The sequence below is a fragment of the Diabrotica undecimpunctata genome, chromosome 6 (genome assembly GCF_040954645.1).
Source record: "Diabrotica undecimpunctata isolate CICGRU chromosome 6, icDiaUnde3, whole genome shotgun sequence".
NCBI classification, from domain to species: domain Eukaryota; kingdom Metazoa; phylum Arthropoda; class Insecta; order Coleoptera; family Chrysomelidae; genus Diabrotica; species Diabrotica undecimpunctata.
Window position 1 is genome coordinate 111,366,101 of NC_092808.1, and position 15,596 is coordinate 111,381,696.

Consider the following 15,596-nt stretch of genomic DNA (forward strand, 5'->3'; position numbering starts at 1 on the left):
TAAACTTTTATTATAGAGCCATTGGGAAATAAATATAAACTTAATTAGAGGGGGCTATGAAAAATATTTGAGAGAGTTCAACATCAGCACTCTTCAAAGCTGATACTGTATGTGTGTCTTTTCAGAACTGTCATCAATCCGGTCGATCTCAAAGGAACTACTCACCAGTGTGAGTTTGCATATGTGATTTCAAACCAGAATTATGTGGAAATTTTCTGGAGCATATTTTACATGTGAAAGGTTTTTCCACAGTATGCACTCTCATATGCCATTTTAAAACTTGTTTCGTTGAAAACTGTTTGCTGCAAATTTCACATTCAAATGCTTTTTCACAAGTATGCACACTCATATGCCATTTTAAAACTTGTTTCGTTGAAAACTGTTTGGTGCAAATTTCACATTCAAATGGTTTTTCACCAGTATGTACCCTCATATGTGATTTTAAAATGTGTTTCATTGAAAATTTTTTGGTGCAAATTGCACATTCAAATGGTTTTTCATGAGTATGCCCCGTCATATGTACTTTTAAATTACCCTTCGTTGAAAATTGTTTGGTGCAAATTTCACATTCAAATGGTTTTTCACCAGTATGTACCCTCATATGTGATTTTAAAATGTGTTTCATTGAAAACTTTTTGGTGCAAATTCCACATTCAAATGGTTTTTCACCAGTATGTCCTGTCATATGTACTTTTAAACTACCCTTCGTTGAAAATTGTTTGGTGCAAATTTCACATTTAAAGGATTCTTCATCAGTATGCAATTTCATATGTATTGCTAAATAACTCTTTCTTGAATATTGTTTGGTGCAAATTTCACATTCAAATGGTTTTTCACCAGTATGTACCCTCATATGAGATTTTAAAACGTGTTTCATTGAAAACTTTTTGGTGCAAATTCCACATTTAAATGGTTTTTCACCAGTATGCACTCTCATATGCGATTCCAAATGTAGTTTCATTGAAAACTGTTTGGTGCAAATTCCACATTCAAATGGTTTTTCACCAGTATGCAATTTCATATGCAATTTTAGGGCTTGTTTCGTTGACAGCTGTTTGGTGCAAATTTCACATTCAAATGGTTTTTCATGAGTATGCCCCGTCATATGTACTTTTAAATTACCCTTCGTTGAAAATTGTTTGGTGCAAATTTCACATTCAAATGGTTTTTCACCAGTATGTACCCTCATATGTGATTTTAAAAGGTGTTTCATTGAAAACTTTTTGGTGCAAATTCCACATTCAAATGGTTTTTCATGAGTATGCCCTGTCATATGTACTTTTAAATTACCCTTCGTTGAAAATTGTTTGGTGCAAATTTCACATTTAAAGGATTCTTCATCAGTATGCAATTTCATGTGTATTGCTAAATAACTCTTTCTTGAAAATTGTTTGGTGCAAATTTCACATTCAAATGGTTTTTCACCAGTATGTACCCTCATATGAGATTTTAAAACGTGTTTCATTGAAAACTTTTTGGTGCAAATTCCACATTTAAATGGTTTTTCACCAGTATGCACTCTCATATGCGATTCCAAATGTAGTTTCATTGAAAACTGTTTGGTGCAAATTCCACATTCAAATGGTTTTTCACCAGTATGCAATTTCATATGCAATTTTAGGGCTTGTTTCGTTGACAGCTGTTTGGTGCAAATTTCACATTCAAATGGTTTTTCACCAGCATGGACTCTCATATGCGATTTTAAATATAAATATATTGGAAACTGTTTGGTGCAAATTACACAATTAAACGATTTTTCATCAGTATGCAATTTCATATGTATTGCTAAATAACTCTTTGTTGAAAATTGTTTGGTGCATATTTCACATTGAAATGATTTTTCATCAGCATGCACTGGCATATGTTGTGTTAAATATCTCTTTGTTGAAAATTTTTTGGTGCAAATTTCACATGCAAAAGGTTTTTCCCCAGTGTGTATCCTTATATGTAGTTCTAAACGAGAATTGTTTGAGAACGTTTTCTTGCAAATGATACATATAAAACGTTGTCCTCCAGTGTTCACATTGGTAGTGGAAGTTACATATTGGTTGAAATTACTGTCACTTCTATCATGATTTGTTAATAGGCTACTGGCATCAGCTTTCATATCTTTACGAGAGAAACCTAAAATTATAATCCTCTGTTAAATCAATAAAATGAAACTAAATGAGATATAATGTATAATTGGAGAAGTCAAATCTAGGCTGGGTTGAAGAAATATGTTTGTGTAAGTCGTACAAATTGTAATAATAAAAAATTAAGTATTCATGTTTTATATACTGCTGCAAGAAATTAACGCATCAATTACTTTGAGAAAATGATTGCCAAGTTAAATAAACTGCACACAATTTTACTATATTTTGAAAGAACCCTGAGTAACATTTTTTACAAGAGACAATGGCACTGACAAGTGTTTTATGTTAAATTTTTAACTTTATCAGTAATTTGGTTTCTGTTTCTTAAATGGTAAATCGATTTTAATTCTTTTTAATTTTTTATTTTTACGCGATTCGAAATTCTTTCTTTAAAGTGTTAATATGCAACGGGGATCCAGAAATCTAACACCTGAAGAATGTGCTCAAGCGGTTGTATTATACGAAAAAGGTTGAAGATATCGTCGAATAGTGAAAGAATCAAAGTGTTCCATATATCAGTATCGCAATGTGGTTTAGAGATACAGGGTAACTGGTGAGTATAACAGAAGAGATGATCATGGCAGAAACCTCGCGACGACCTCTGTGGTTTGTAAAAGCTTTCCGACCGCTAAGTTGCTGCTCGAGGATCATCATAAAGTAGAGATAATCATAGAACACAGTTAACTTTTGGCAGGGATTACATATTATATATTCTTCAAGATAATGTAGTCCCTTTTGTCCCTTGTATTGGGCAAATTATTTTGTTAAAAGCACGATAATGCTATACCGAATGCATCACGAGTAGGTTGAGACTATCTCTTAGAAGTTGGCACTGAACCAATCGGCTGGCCAGCATACATATACACTTATAAAAATACAATGACATCTAACAAATAAAATAAAATTAAAACTAATAAAAAAATGGTTTTTATTTAAATTAAAATGCCTAAAATTAAAATGTACAAAGTTTGCTACAATATGTTTACGATTACATACATATAAAATCTGTTTATATAAAAATTAGGATACATTAACTACATCTTAATATAATTATACTAAGTAGTAAAGGTGACAGTCTTTTAGGAAACAAATTATGGCACTGTACAAAATAAAATTAAAATAAAATGAAATAAAATAAATTAGTCAGCACATAGCCTGGACCTTAATTCCATAGAACATGTGCGAGTTATATTCTAGAGGCAATTTAGATCTCAATCGACAATTTGAAAGATATTCAATGATTTCTAGTTGAACTTTAGAATATCATAGACCAAAACATTGTTCGAAATCTTATTTTAAGTATAAATCGCAGATGTCAGGAAGTAATTAGAAGCAGAGGTGGAAATACACAATATTAGGGTTAGAACGATTTTAGAAACTAACATGTCTAATTTTTATTTTCTAACATATGTGCTGAATTTTGACTATGTATTTTGTAAAAATTATTTACTTAAAAGTATACTAGCCCAAGATAGTAAAAAGACGTGAGCACTGGATGCGCAGTGTTAAAATTCAAAAAAGTGGGGAAAGCTTCATATAATTTGCCGGTTAATTTTGTGCTGTGGTGAATCGTTGTGATATAAACAGGGAAAATGTACGTAAACGACAAGTTCTACATCATTAATGTAATTAATGTTTTAACTTTTATTAAGATTGAACCAAAACATGGACAATTGTTTACAGATTTAATGAAAGTTCAGAACATGTTGCTGCATGGACAGTTATATAAGGAGCTACTACTGAATAATTATTACTTTTAACCTAATTAAATTCTAAGGTGGTGCAAGCGGTGTGGGGTAATACTGCATTTTGGTTGCATTGGTGGTGTATTGGCTAAATCGTGCAGGATATGATTCTGATAGAAAAGGTATTCAGGCATTAAACTTCCGAAAATCTTTTCAGCCTATAATAATGAAACGACCCCCAGTATAACAAAAAATATCCTGAAATAATAGCATCTCCTGAGGCAAAATGTCCCGGAAGCAAACTGAGTCTTCGCTCAGAAAAAATAGGATAGGGCCTTGGAATCTTGTGAGTATTACAGGTAACAGTGTGGAGTCAGTAGGTGTGCTGAAAAGAAGAATACAAATTGTTTGAATTCAAGAGACGAGGTGGAGAAGACAAACGGCGATAGAACTAGGTGAAGGATAAAAATTGTGTATGTAGGGAAAAGTAACACTAGGAAATGGAGTTGGTATCATTGCTAATATTGAAATGAAAGATAACGTAGTAGAAGTTGTAAGAACGAGTGATAGAATAATGTCGGTACAAATGTGTACTTTATAAAGAAGAATTGAATGGTGTATGTGTGTGTGTGCGAGCGAGCGTGTGTGTCTGTCTGTGTGGCGTGTGTGTGCGCGCGCGTGTTGTGTGTGTGTGTACGCGCGTGTGTGTCTGTCTGTGTGTGTGTGTGTGTGTGTGTGTGTGTGTGTGTGTGTGCGCGCGCGCGTGTGTGTGTTTATGTATTCTCCTCAAACAGAAATGGGTAAAAATGAAAGAAAAAAGAATACTTCTTATAGCGCGTTATTACAATATGTGGGTTAATAAAATTGTATGTCTGCTTATTACTAAATTGTTCATATTTTTTATAATAACATCACATATTTAAGTTCATTCAAATTTAAAAAAATCCTAATTTTTCGCTTTCTTGGGCTAGTATATAATATAAAGAAATAAAACTTAAAATCTATGATCACGAAATGTAACGTATGCTTGTACCTTCTCCCTTATTGGGAGCAACTAGTTTTAACTAATTCGTGTTATAAAATAATTGTCTGGGTGTAGACAATTATTATATAACACGAATTAAACCATTTTTGACAAAAACACAAGCTTACCTAATTGAAAACTGATAATGCAGCGAAACTATGTGTCTAAAATTGATTCAGTTTGGTAGATATTAATTGAACATTTTGTGGTGTCAGATGTATGAATGTCAATGTTTGTAATGAGTAATTGAGTTATAGTAAAAATAAACGTATCCTTTAAAATGTGTTGAATTTGTCTTCGGAAGAATAAGTCAAAAGGAGTTCTATTATTAAGCCCGTTCGGATGTCTCTGCTTACTAGCTCCAACATCACAAAAAGTCAAAGCTAGTTTGGGGGAATATGTTCTTTTAAGTCTTGGATCTCGTTATAATAAAAAACTAGGCATTCGTGTTTGCTATATATTAATTGTATAAATAAACTACTCAAAAGCAATTAAATTTAAACTTTTATAATAGAGCCATTAGGACATAAATACAGATAGCAACATTGTTTTGTTGACCATAGGAATTAAGATTTATTGCAATTCCTTATCTAGAGTATATTTATTATAATGCTATAAAACTAATTTTTTTGGTTATTTTTTAGCCTTAATAGCAATACAAATAAATAAGTAATATGCTTCATTGTCACTGAAAATTGTACAAATTTTATGGACAAAGCTTATACCAATAATACAAGAAAAAAGAAAAAGAATCAGAATAAGAATTGTTTGTACTTTAAAATAAAAAAAAATAATTAAATTCTTCCAAACTTAAGCATAAAAAATACTATCTAATTAAGAACCTACAAACTTCGTAAAATGTACCTAACAAAAAATAAAATTAGCCCATCCTGTTGGAAATAAACCTCCTGAAAATAACGAGAAGACGTCGAACTACCGGAATGATCTCATTCCGTAAAAGTTGTAAATATTTCGGCGCGTTTAGGTTTCCATCGATAAAAAATGGACCGATAATATGGTCGCCTAACATCCCAGTCCAAACATTTAACTTTTGCGGATGCTGCGCTCGCACTGCAACACTGAGGTACTTATTTTTCCGAGAATAATACCTTGCAACGGATGGATTGTGTTTTTAATGTAATGAAAATGAAGATTCGTCAGAAAATAAAATATTTTTTAAAAAGTGTACATTTTCACTCTGTTTATTAATTCACAAAACTCCATCCGCTTAAAGTTATCTTCCGGAAACAGTTCTTGTGTTGGTTGTATCTTAAAACAGTGGTATCCATTCCTTTTGAGAACTCACTGGACAGTTCGAGCATTCACGTTAACTTCCCTAGCAATTTGTACACTATTGCAGGGTTCACTAGCTTCCACAAAAGCACAAATATCAATATCCCTCCCTGTTTTGACGCTCCTCTTCGACAGTTCTAACATGTGATTTATTACCTTCATGGCACTTTTTACAACTGTGAAAATGTTTGATGGTATTTTTAACTGTTGTAACACTTGGTGGGGGTCTATTTTTAAAGGCAAGTTATTTTCTTAATAATTTTATTAATTATTTGTTTCTTCTTTCAGAACCTCGTTTGAAATTTTTAATGTCAATGTGACAATTACGACAATTCGTACCTACTGTGAAATAAATATAGAGGTGGAAACGTGTAACATGTCACAGCGATTGCCATTGTGTTGTATGGTTAATAAAACATCGTGATCTGTATAAACTTAATTAGAGGGGCATATAAAAAATATTCGAGAGTTAAACATCAGCACTCTACAAAGCTGATACTCAATGTGTGTCTGTTCGGAACTGTCATTAATCCGCAGGATCTCAATGAAGCTACTCACCAATGTGAGTTTTCATATGTCGTTTTAAACCAGAATTATGTGAAAATTTTCTGGAGCATATTTTGCATGTGAAAGGTTTTTCCCCAGTATGCACTCTCATATGCCATTTTAAAACTTGTTTCGTTAGAAACTGTTTGGTGCAAATTTCACATTCAAATGGTTTTTCACCAGTATGCCCTCTCATATGCAATTTTAAAACTTGTTTCGTTGTAAACTGTTTGGTGCAAATTTCACATTCAAATAGTTTTTCACCAGTATGTCCTGTCATATGTACTTTTAAATTACCCTGCGTTGAAAATTGTTTGGAGCAAATTTTACATTTTAAGGATTCTTCATCTGTATGCAATCGCATATGTATTGTTAAATACCTCTTTACTGAAAATTGTTTGGTGCAAATTTCACATTCGAATGGTTTTTCACCAGTATGCCCTGTCATATGTAATTTTAAATACCCCTTCGTTGAAAATTGTTTGTAGCAAATTTCACATTTCAAGAATTCTTCATCTGTATGTAATTTCATATGTATTGTTAAATAACTCTTTCTTGAAAACTGTTTGGTGCATATTTCACATTCAAATGGTTTTTCACCAGTATGTACTATCATATGCGATTCTAAATATAGTTTCCTTGAAAACTGTTTGGTGCAAATTTCACATTCATATGGTTTTTCACCAGTATGGCCTCTCATATGTACTTTTAAATTGCCCTTCGTTGTGAATTGTTTGGAGCAAATTTCACATTTCGAGGATTCTTCATCTGTATGCAATTTCATATGTATTGTTAAATTATTCTTTCTTGAAAATTGTTTGGAGCAAATTTCACATTTAAAGGATTCTTCACCTGTATGCAATTTCATATGTATTGTTAAATTATTCTTTCTTGAAAATTGTTTTGTGCAAATTTCACATTCAAATTGTTTTTCACTAGAATGTACACTCATATGGCATTTTAAAACTTGTTTCGTTGTAAACTGTTTGGTGCAAATTTCACATTCAAATGGTTTTTCACCAGTATGCACTCTCATATGCGATTCTAAATATAGTTTCGTTGAAAACTGTTTGGTGCAAATTTCACATTCAAATGGTTTTTCATCAGTATGCCGCCTTGTCATATGAACTTTTAAATTACTCTTCGTTGAAAATTGTTTGGTGCAAATTTCACATTCAAATTGTTTTTCACTAGAATGTACACTCATATGGCATTTTAAAACTTGTTTCGTTGTAAACTGTTTGGTGCAAATTTCACATTCAAATGGTTTTTCGCTAGTATGTACTCTCATATGCCGTTTTAAAACTTGTTTCGTTGTAAACTGTTTGGTGCAAATTTCACATTCAAATGGTGTTTCACCAGTATGCATTCTCATATGCGATTCTAAATATAGTTTCCCTGAAAACTGTTTGGTGCAAATTCCACATTTAAATGATTTTTCATCGGTATGCGCTTTCATATGTTGTGTTAAATATCTCTTTGTCGAAAATTGTTTGGTGCAAATTTCACATGCAAAAGGTTTTTCCCCAGTGTGTATCCTCATATGTAGTTCTAAACGATCATTGTTTGAGAATGATTTCTTGCAAATAATACACATAAAACGTTGTCCTCCAGTGTTCACATTGGTAGTGGAAGTTATATATTGGTTGAAATTACTGTCACTTCTATCATGATTTGTTAATAGGCTACTGGCATCAGCTTTCATATCTTTACAAGAGAAACCTAAAATTATAATCGTCTGTTAAATCAATAAAATTAAACTAAATGAGAAATAATGTTTAATTGGAGAAGTCAACTTTAGGCTACGTTAAAGAAATATGGTTGCGTAAGTCGTACAAATTGTAATAATAAAAAAATTAGGTATTCATGTTTTATATACTACTTCAAGAAATTAACGCACTAACTATTATTTTTAGAAAATTATTGCCAAATAAACTGAACAGTATTGTACTATATTTTGAAAGATTCCCGTGTAACATTTCTTTTAACGATAAAAGATAATGGCACTGACAAGTGTTTGTAAATGTTTAACTTTATCAGTGATTTGGTTGCAGTTTCTTAATTGGTAAATCTATTTTAAGTCAGTTTAAGGTTTGATTTGTACGCGTTTCGTAATTCTTTTGCTTAAAGTGTTAATATGCAACCAGAATCAAGAGATCTAACACCTGAGGAGTGTGCTCAAGGTGTTGCATTATACAAAGAAGGTTGGAAATATCACCGAATAGTGGAAGATTCAGTGTGTTCCAGACATCAGTATCGCAATCTGCTTTAGAGATACAGGGTAACTGGTGAGAATACCAGAAGAGCTAATCATAGCAAAAACTTTTCCACAATCCTGGCTTTCCCGTTTGTTAAGGCTTTCCGTCTGCTAAGACAACGATTTGTAAAAACCCGTCAGTTGCAATCTGAGGTTCAAGACACTAGTGCAAATTTGCATCCTTTCATTGCTGCTCGAGGATCAGCATTAAGCAGAGATAATCGTAGAGCATAGTTAACTTTTGGCAAATATCATGTGAAATATGAAAAAGCGGATTGGGAAGTTCTGTGGACAAATAATTCATGCTTTAAAAAAAAGTAAAAACCTTTCGGGCTACATCACAACGGAAAGTGGTCGGACTTACTTAGTCCGTCATTAGTGCAATTACCTGGAATAAGTATAACCACTTTAGTGCATATAAAAGTAAGGATTAAATTTTTTTCACCAGTCAAAATTTAATCCTTAAGTTTCTATTCTCTAAATTGGTTACATTTATTCCAGGCAAATACACTAATGATGGACCAGTAAGTCCGAAAACATGTTGAGATGTAGCTCGAAAGGGTTTTTTTAAATTCTACACCTTTTAACCCAATCTTAACCGAACTGGTACACCAATTTGGAGGATATTTTTCGATTTCTAGTTAAACTTTACAATAGCCTAGACCGAAACATCGTTCGAAATCTTATTTTAAGTATAAATCGCATATGTCAGGAAGTGATTAGAAGCAGAGGTGGAAATACATAATATTAAGGTTAAAACGATCAGTAGAATTTGTTTCTTTTATAAAATAACATTTCTAACGATAGCGATATGTAACATAACATTTATATTTTCTAACGATATGTGCTGAATTTTGGCTATGTATTTTTTACTTAAAAGTATATTAACCCAAGATGTACCTACCCGAGTTCTACCATCAAGCCCGCCTGTATGTCTCCACGCACTAGTTCCAACATCACAAGTCAAAGCTAGGCTGGGTGAATATGTTCTTTTAGGTCATGGACATTTTTGTTTGCTATATATTAATATATTAATTGGATAAGTAAACTTATTCACAAGCAATCTAAACTTTTATTATAAAGCCAACGACAAGTAAATATAAACTTAATTAGAGGGACTGTTCCAGAAACGAACATTAGTTTTTAAAATATAAAATAATAAAAATGTAATTACTTATACTTAACCCTAGAATGGTATCGATCTTTTTTAGGTAATTAGTGGTACCGTGGTGTTATATACGACACCAGACACTTTTTTAATTTGGCTAAGAAATCATAAACGTATTTTTTTATTGCGCAAAGTTATAAAAAAAAGACTGTTCGCTCCGTGCGTAACCATGGTAGTGGTACCTTGAAACGACGCCAGCGTGCGTAGCGGCGAAATATGACAAAATTGGACCTATCTTTTTACGCATATATTTTAACAAAAATGGCTGCAAATACGTATGCATACGTACTGCATGTTTCGTATTTAATTGTGCTCATAATAGCAAAAATAGTGAGTGTAGTTTTTATAGGTTTCCAAAGATTACACATAAATTAGAGAAAAGAAAAAGATGGATTCGTGCTATCAATATGAAAAAGTAAATATCACATAATTTCATTTTTATGCAATTGAAATATGAAAAATTTTAATAATTAACCTTAAATGATATTTCATAAGGCTTCAAGCTAACTGCACCCTGCCTGATGACTTTAGTTTTTATACCATAACTTTTACTATTATTGTTTTTAATTACATACTCTTCCACATGAAAAACTTGATTCGCTTGTACTAGATTTTTCCCTTTCTTCTCTATTTGGGGTTGAAAATATAAATTATGATGAATTTTTAGAAACCCAGTTTTTAATACTACATTTATTGTGTACATAAACTGAAAAAATATAATTAAAAAACAAATTACTAACCTCAAATTGGGAGGTCCAAAACTGTCAGATGAAGGCGGTAGGTGTCGCGTCAGTCATGCACGGAGCGAATAAAGAAGTAGAAAAGAACATGTTTAACAAAAAAAAAAACATCAAATTTTTTCGGTACAAGTTGGACAGATTGGTCTTCTGTGTTCGGCAAACAGGCAAGCTTTACAGCGGACGCACAGGTCTCTACCTTTTCTGTTGGCAGATCAAGGGCAAACTTGACATCTTTTGTGGGTTGGACGTTGAGTTTCGTGATTTCTGAGTATTGGCTGGTCCTCTTGACTAAGAACATCCAAAATCACGGAGCGCAAAAATCTGGACACAGTTGCTATTTCTAATCTCTTTTTTAGTTGCGGAGTGCAACTGTAGTGCTAAATGTCTAAGAAAATCTTTCCTGTGAGTGATTTTTAAATTTGGATCTGATTTGGTTCTATTTGCGCCATAAATAACATAAGCATTAATACCTGCACCATCAAGCATGCCATAAAAAAACTCGTAAGACGCCATCGACGAGTTTTTCTAGACACGGATTTAGAATGACATAACTGATCATAAGTGTCTATTCCTTTTTTTGTAGAGTTATAAAATATTAACAACAACACAACAATTTTTTTTGGTTTTGGAGAAAATGATACTAACGTCTTATTATCGTCAAAAGCAAAGTCAGAACTTGGAACAATTTTTTTCTTTTTAAGAAATTCTGGCAGAATGTCAGACTTGTTGTTTGTTAATATTCCAACCATTGTCAACTTTTTTTGCAAAAGCTTTTCTGCAAGATCTGAGGCCGAAAACCAATTATCCATGTTAACGTTGCTATTGGTGCCATAGAGATTTTTGCATAGGCGAAGAACGTATTGGGTGGGCAAAGTTTCTGATGCATCTCGCCTCTTTTTTCCCACATATGGTATTGCAGAATACATATAAAAAGTCTTAGAGTCGCACAACATAACGATTTTAATTTTATATTTGTCTGGTTTATTTGAAATATAAACTTTAAAAGCATATCTGCCCCGAAAACTGAGCAACTGTTCATCAATTGTCACATATGCGCCAGGAGTGTAATTAGCTTCACAATTTTCAACAAATTCGTTCCATAGAAATCTTATAGGTGCAAATTTATCATCACGACCTTTCCTTTCCTTTCTAGTTGTTTTGTCATCAAATCGAAGAAAATTATTTAAAAATTCAAAGCGTTTGTATGACATTGTTGCTCTGAAAATTGATATTTCAAATTGTTTTGACCATAAATCCGAGGTACTCATGTAGCTAGTTTTTAGAACACCACTCATATAAAAAAGACCGAATAATGCCAAAATCTCTTCTTTGCTCGCAACAGTTGTAAAACTTGGAGTTTGACTTAATTCAGTAGATTGTTTAGAGATTTCTTGGTTTGTGTCTTGGGTATCATTGTTTAGTTTAATATAGTTTATCACTGAGTCGCTGAAAAACAGTTTCCAAGCCAGAATCTCTTCTGGTGTATTTAAAGCGTGAGCCTTTGGACCTGGTAGACGAAGCACTATGTTTTTTGAACTTTGCAAGTGTTCTTTGAGAAAAACAGAGTTTTATACCATTTAAAACCATTATTTCCATATACTACTTTTCTTTTTTGATCGCTATCTTTCTGCGAATCTTCCCTAAACTCTTGTTCTGCTAAAATGGTATCAGAATGTTCACTTTCACTAAGCTCTTTGTCTTCATCCTCACTCAAACGTTCAGATTTTGTATTATTTAAAAAGACATCTTCATCACTCTCACCAGCCACATAAACAGGCACAATTTCTTCTAACTCAGCCTGAGTCAACGCTTTGCTTGTTGAAGCCGTTTACTTCTATGTATATTCAAAATTATAACGGGAATTGTACTGTGGTGTCGTATGTGATACCGATAAATATTATTTTAAAATAGCTATAAGCGCCCGATAAATAGTTACGGTTACAGTTGATTTGAAACATAAAAGTGGTAACGGTACTGAGAATCTAAGCCTCCCCTCTCTAGGAACGTGCTGACTGCATCTAATCGAACTGCGCGGTGTCGCCGGCGACACCAGGGTACCATTTTAGGGTTAAAGTTATCAATTCACATTTTCTATACCCCGCCTGACTGGCGTCTGGCTGTTTTAAATATTTTTCACACCACGGACTGCACGGACAGTCGAGACAGTAGTAAATTATCAATTCGCGTATCAAGTACTCGCCCGCCGAAATCGGGTATTCTCAAACCGGTGTTTTCATATACATAATATGTTATAAAGAAAGTGTATTTGAAATTGTATAGTAACGTACGGCCGCGTTGGGTCTTTCTACTCTAAAAGTTTTAATTATAAGCCGTTAAATCAAAAGTGTTTTTATTTCTCTGGAGCTGTATTTGCTCAAATCAAGAATCCTCATCATTCAACGGTCACTGTGAAGAACCCAACCTATGGAGATACATCCATCAAAAGTCCTTTGAAGTAAGGCTTGGAATCGAAAGAATTTCAACTCTCGTAATGTAGTTAGCTAGTTACAGGGCTCCCTACAGGGACCTATGAAAAATATTTGAGAGAGTTCAACTATACGGCACTCTTAAAAGCTGATACTCGATGTATGTCTATTGGGAACTGTCATTAATCTGGCGGATCTCAGTGGAGCTACTGATTAGTGCGAGTTTGCATATATGTGCATTTAAACCAGAATAATATGAAAATTTTCTGGAGCATATTTTGCATGTGAAAGGTTTTTCACCAGTGTGCATTCTCATATGCGATTTTAAAACTTGTTTTGTTGAAAACTGTTTTCTGCAAACTTCACATTTAAATGGTTTTTGACCAGTATGCACTCTCATATGCGATTTTAAATATATTTTCAATGAAAACAGTTTGGTGCAAATTTCACATTCAAATGGTTTTTCAACAGTATGCACTATGATATGCGATTTTAAAAGTAATTTCGTTGAATATTGTTTGTTGCAAATTACACATTTAAATGATTTCTTATCAGTATGCAATTTCATATGCATTGTTAAATAATTCTTTGTTGAACATTGTTTGTTGCAAATATCACATTCAAATGGTTTTTCACCAGTGTGCATTCTCATATGCGATTTTAAAACTTGTTTTGTTGAAAGCTGTTTTCTGCAAATTTCACATTTAAATAGTTTTCGACCAGTATGCACTCTCATATGCGATTTTAAATATATTTTCATTGAAAACTGTTTGGTGCAAATTTTACATTCAAATGGTTTTTCACCAGTATGCACTCTGATATGCGATTTTAAAAGTAATTTCGTTGAATATTGTTTGTTGCAAATATCACATTCAAATGGTTTTTCACCAGTGTGGATTCTCATATGCGATTTTAAAACTTGTTTCGTTGAAAACTGTTTGGTGCAAATTTCACATTCAAATGGTTTTTTACCAGTATGTACTCTCATATGCGATTTTAAATACCTATATATTGAAAATTGTTTGGAGCAAATTTCACATTTAAAGGGTTCTTCATCATTATGCAATTTCATATGTATTGCTAAATTACCCTTTATTAAAAATTGTTTGTTGCAAATTTCACATTTAAAGGGTTCTTCATCATTATGCAATTTCATATGTACTGCTAAATTACTCTTTGTTAAAAATTCTTTGTTGCAAATTTCGCATTTAAATGATTTTTCATCAGTATGCAATTGCATATGTATTGTTAAATAACTATTTGTTGAAAACCGTTTGGTGCAAACACCACATTGAAATAATTTATCAGTAGGCAATGGTTTTTCACCAGTATGCAATTTCATATGTATTGGTAGATAATTCCTTGTTGAAAATTTTTTGGCGCAAATTTCACATTTAAATGGTTTTTCACCAGTATGCACTCTCATATGCGATGTTAAAACTTGTTTCGTTGAAAGCCGTTTGTAGCAAATTTCACATTCAAATGGTTTTTCACGAGTATGCACTCCCATATGCGATGTTAAAACTTGTTTCGTTGAAAGCCGTTTGAAGCAAATTTCACATTCAAATGGTTTTTCATCAGCATGCACTCTCATATGTTTTTTTAAATATTGTTTTGCTGAAAAGTGTTTGGTGCAAATTTCACATGCAAAAGATTTTTCCCCAGTGTGTATTCTCATATGTAGTTCTAAACGAGAATTGTTTGAGAACGTTTTCTTGCAAATGATACATATAAAACGTTGTCCTCCAGTGTTCACATTGGTAGTGGAAGTTATATATTGGTTGAAATTACTGTCACTTCTATCATGATTTGTTAATAGGCTACTGGCATCAGCTTTCATATCTTTACAAGAGAAACCTAAAATTATAATCGTCTGTTAAATCAATAAAATGCAACTAAATGAGAAATAATGTTTAATTGGTTAAGTCAAATCTAGGCTAAGTTAAAGAAATATGTTTGTGTAGGACGTACAAATTGTAATAATAAAAAATTAGGTATTCATGTTTTATATACTGCTCCAAGAAATTAACGTACTAATTATTATTTTTAGAAAATTATTGCCAATTTAAATAAACTGTACAGTATTTTACTATATTTTGAAAAAACTCTATGCCTGTGTAATATTTCTTTTAACGATAAATAACAATGGCACTGACAAGTTTTTGATCTTGAATTTTTAACTTATTATTATATTAACGATAAATCGATTTTGAGCCAGTTTAAGGTTTGATTTTTATGCGTTTTGGAATTCTTTTTCTTAAAAGTCTTAAGTTGCAATGAGAATCCTGAAATCTAACACCTGAGGAATGTTTTCAAGCGGCT

The 15,596-nt window shown here is 32.5% G+C and overlaps 1 protein-coding gene across 2 annotated transcripts in view; it reads right to left on the reverse strand.

Moving 5' to 3' along the window:
* LOC140443728 (uncharacterized) overlaps positions 1-15,596 on the reverse strand; it is a 49,265-nt gene continuing 33,669 nt past the window's right edge. The window contains exon 2 of one of the 2 annotated variants that reach the window (XM_072535117.1): positions 1-2,124. In XM_072535117.1, the coding sequence (XP_072391218.1) occupies positions 158-2,124 (1,967 nt within the window). In that variant the 3' untranslated portion in view covers positions 1-157. Of the gene's footprint in view, positions 2,125-10,217; positions 15,132-15,596 lie in introns of those variants that run through there. The other variant, XM_072535118.1, reaches the window with a different exon arrangement.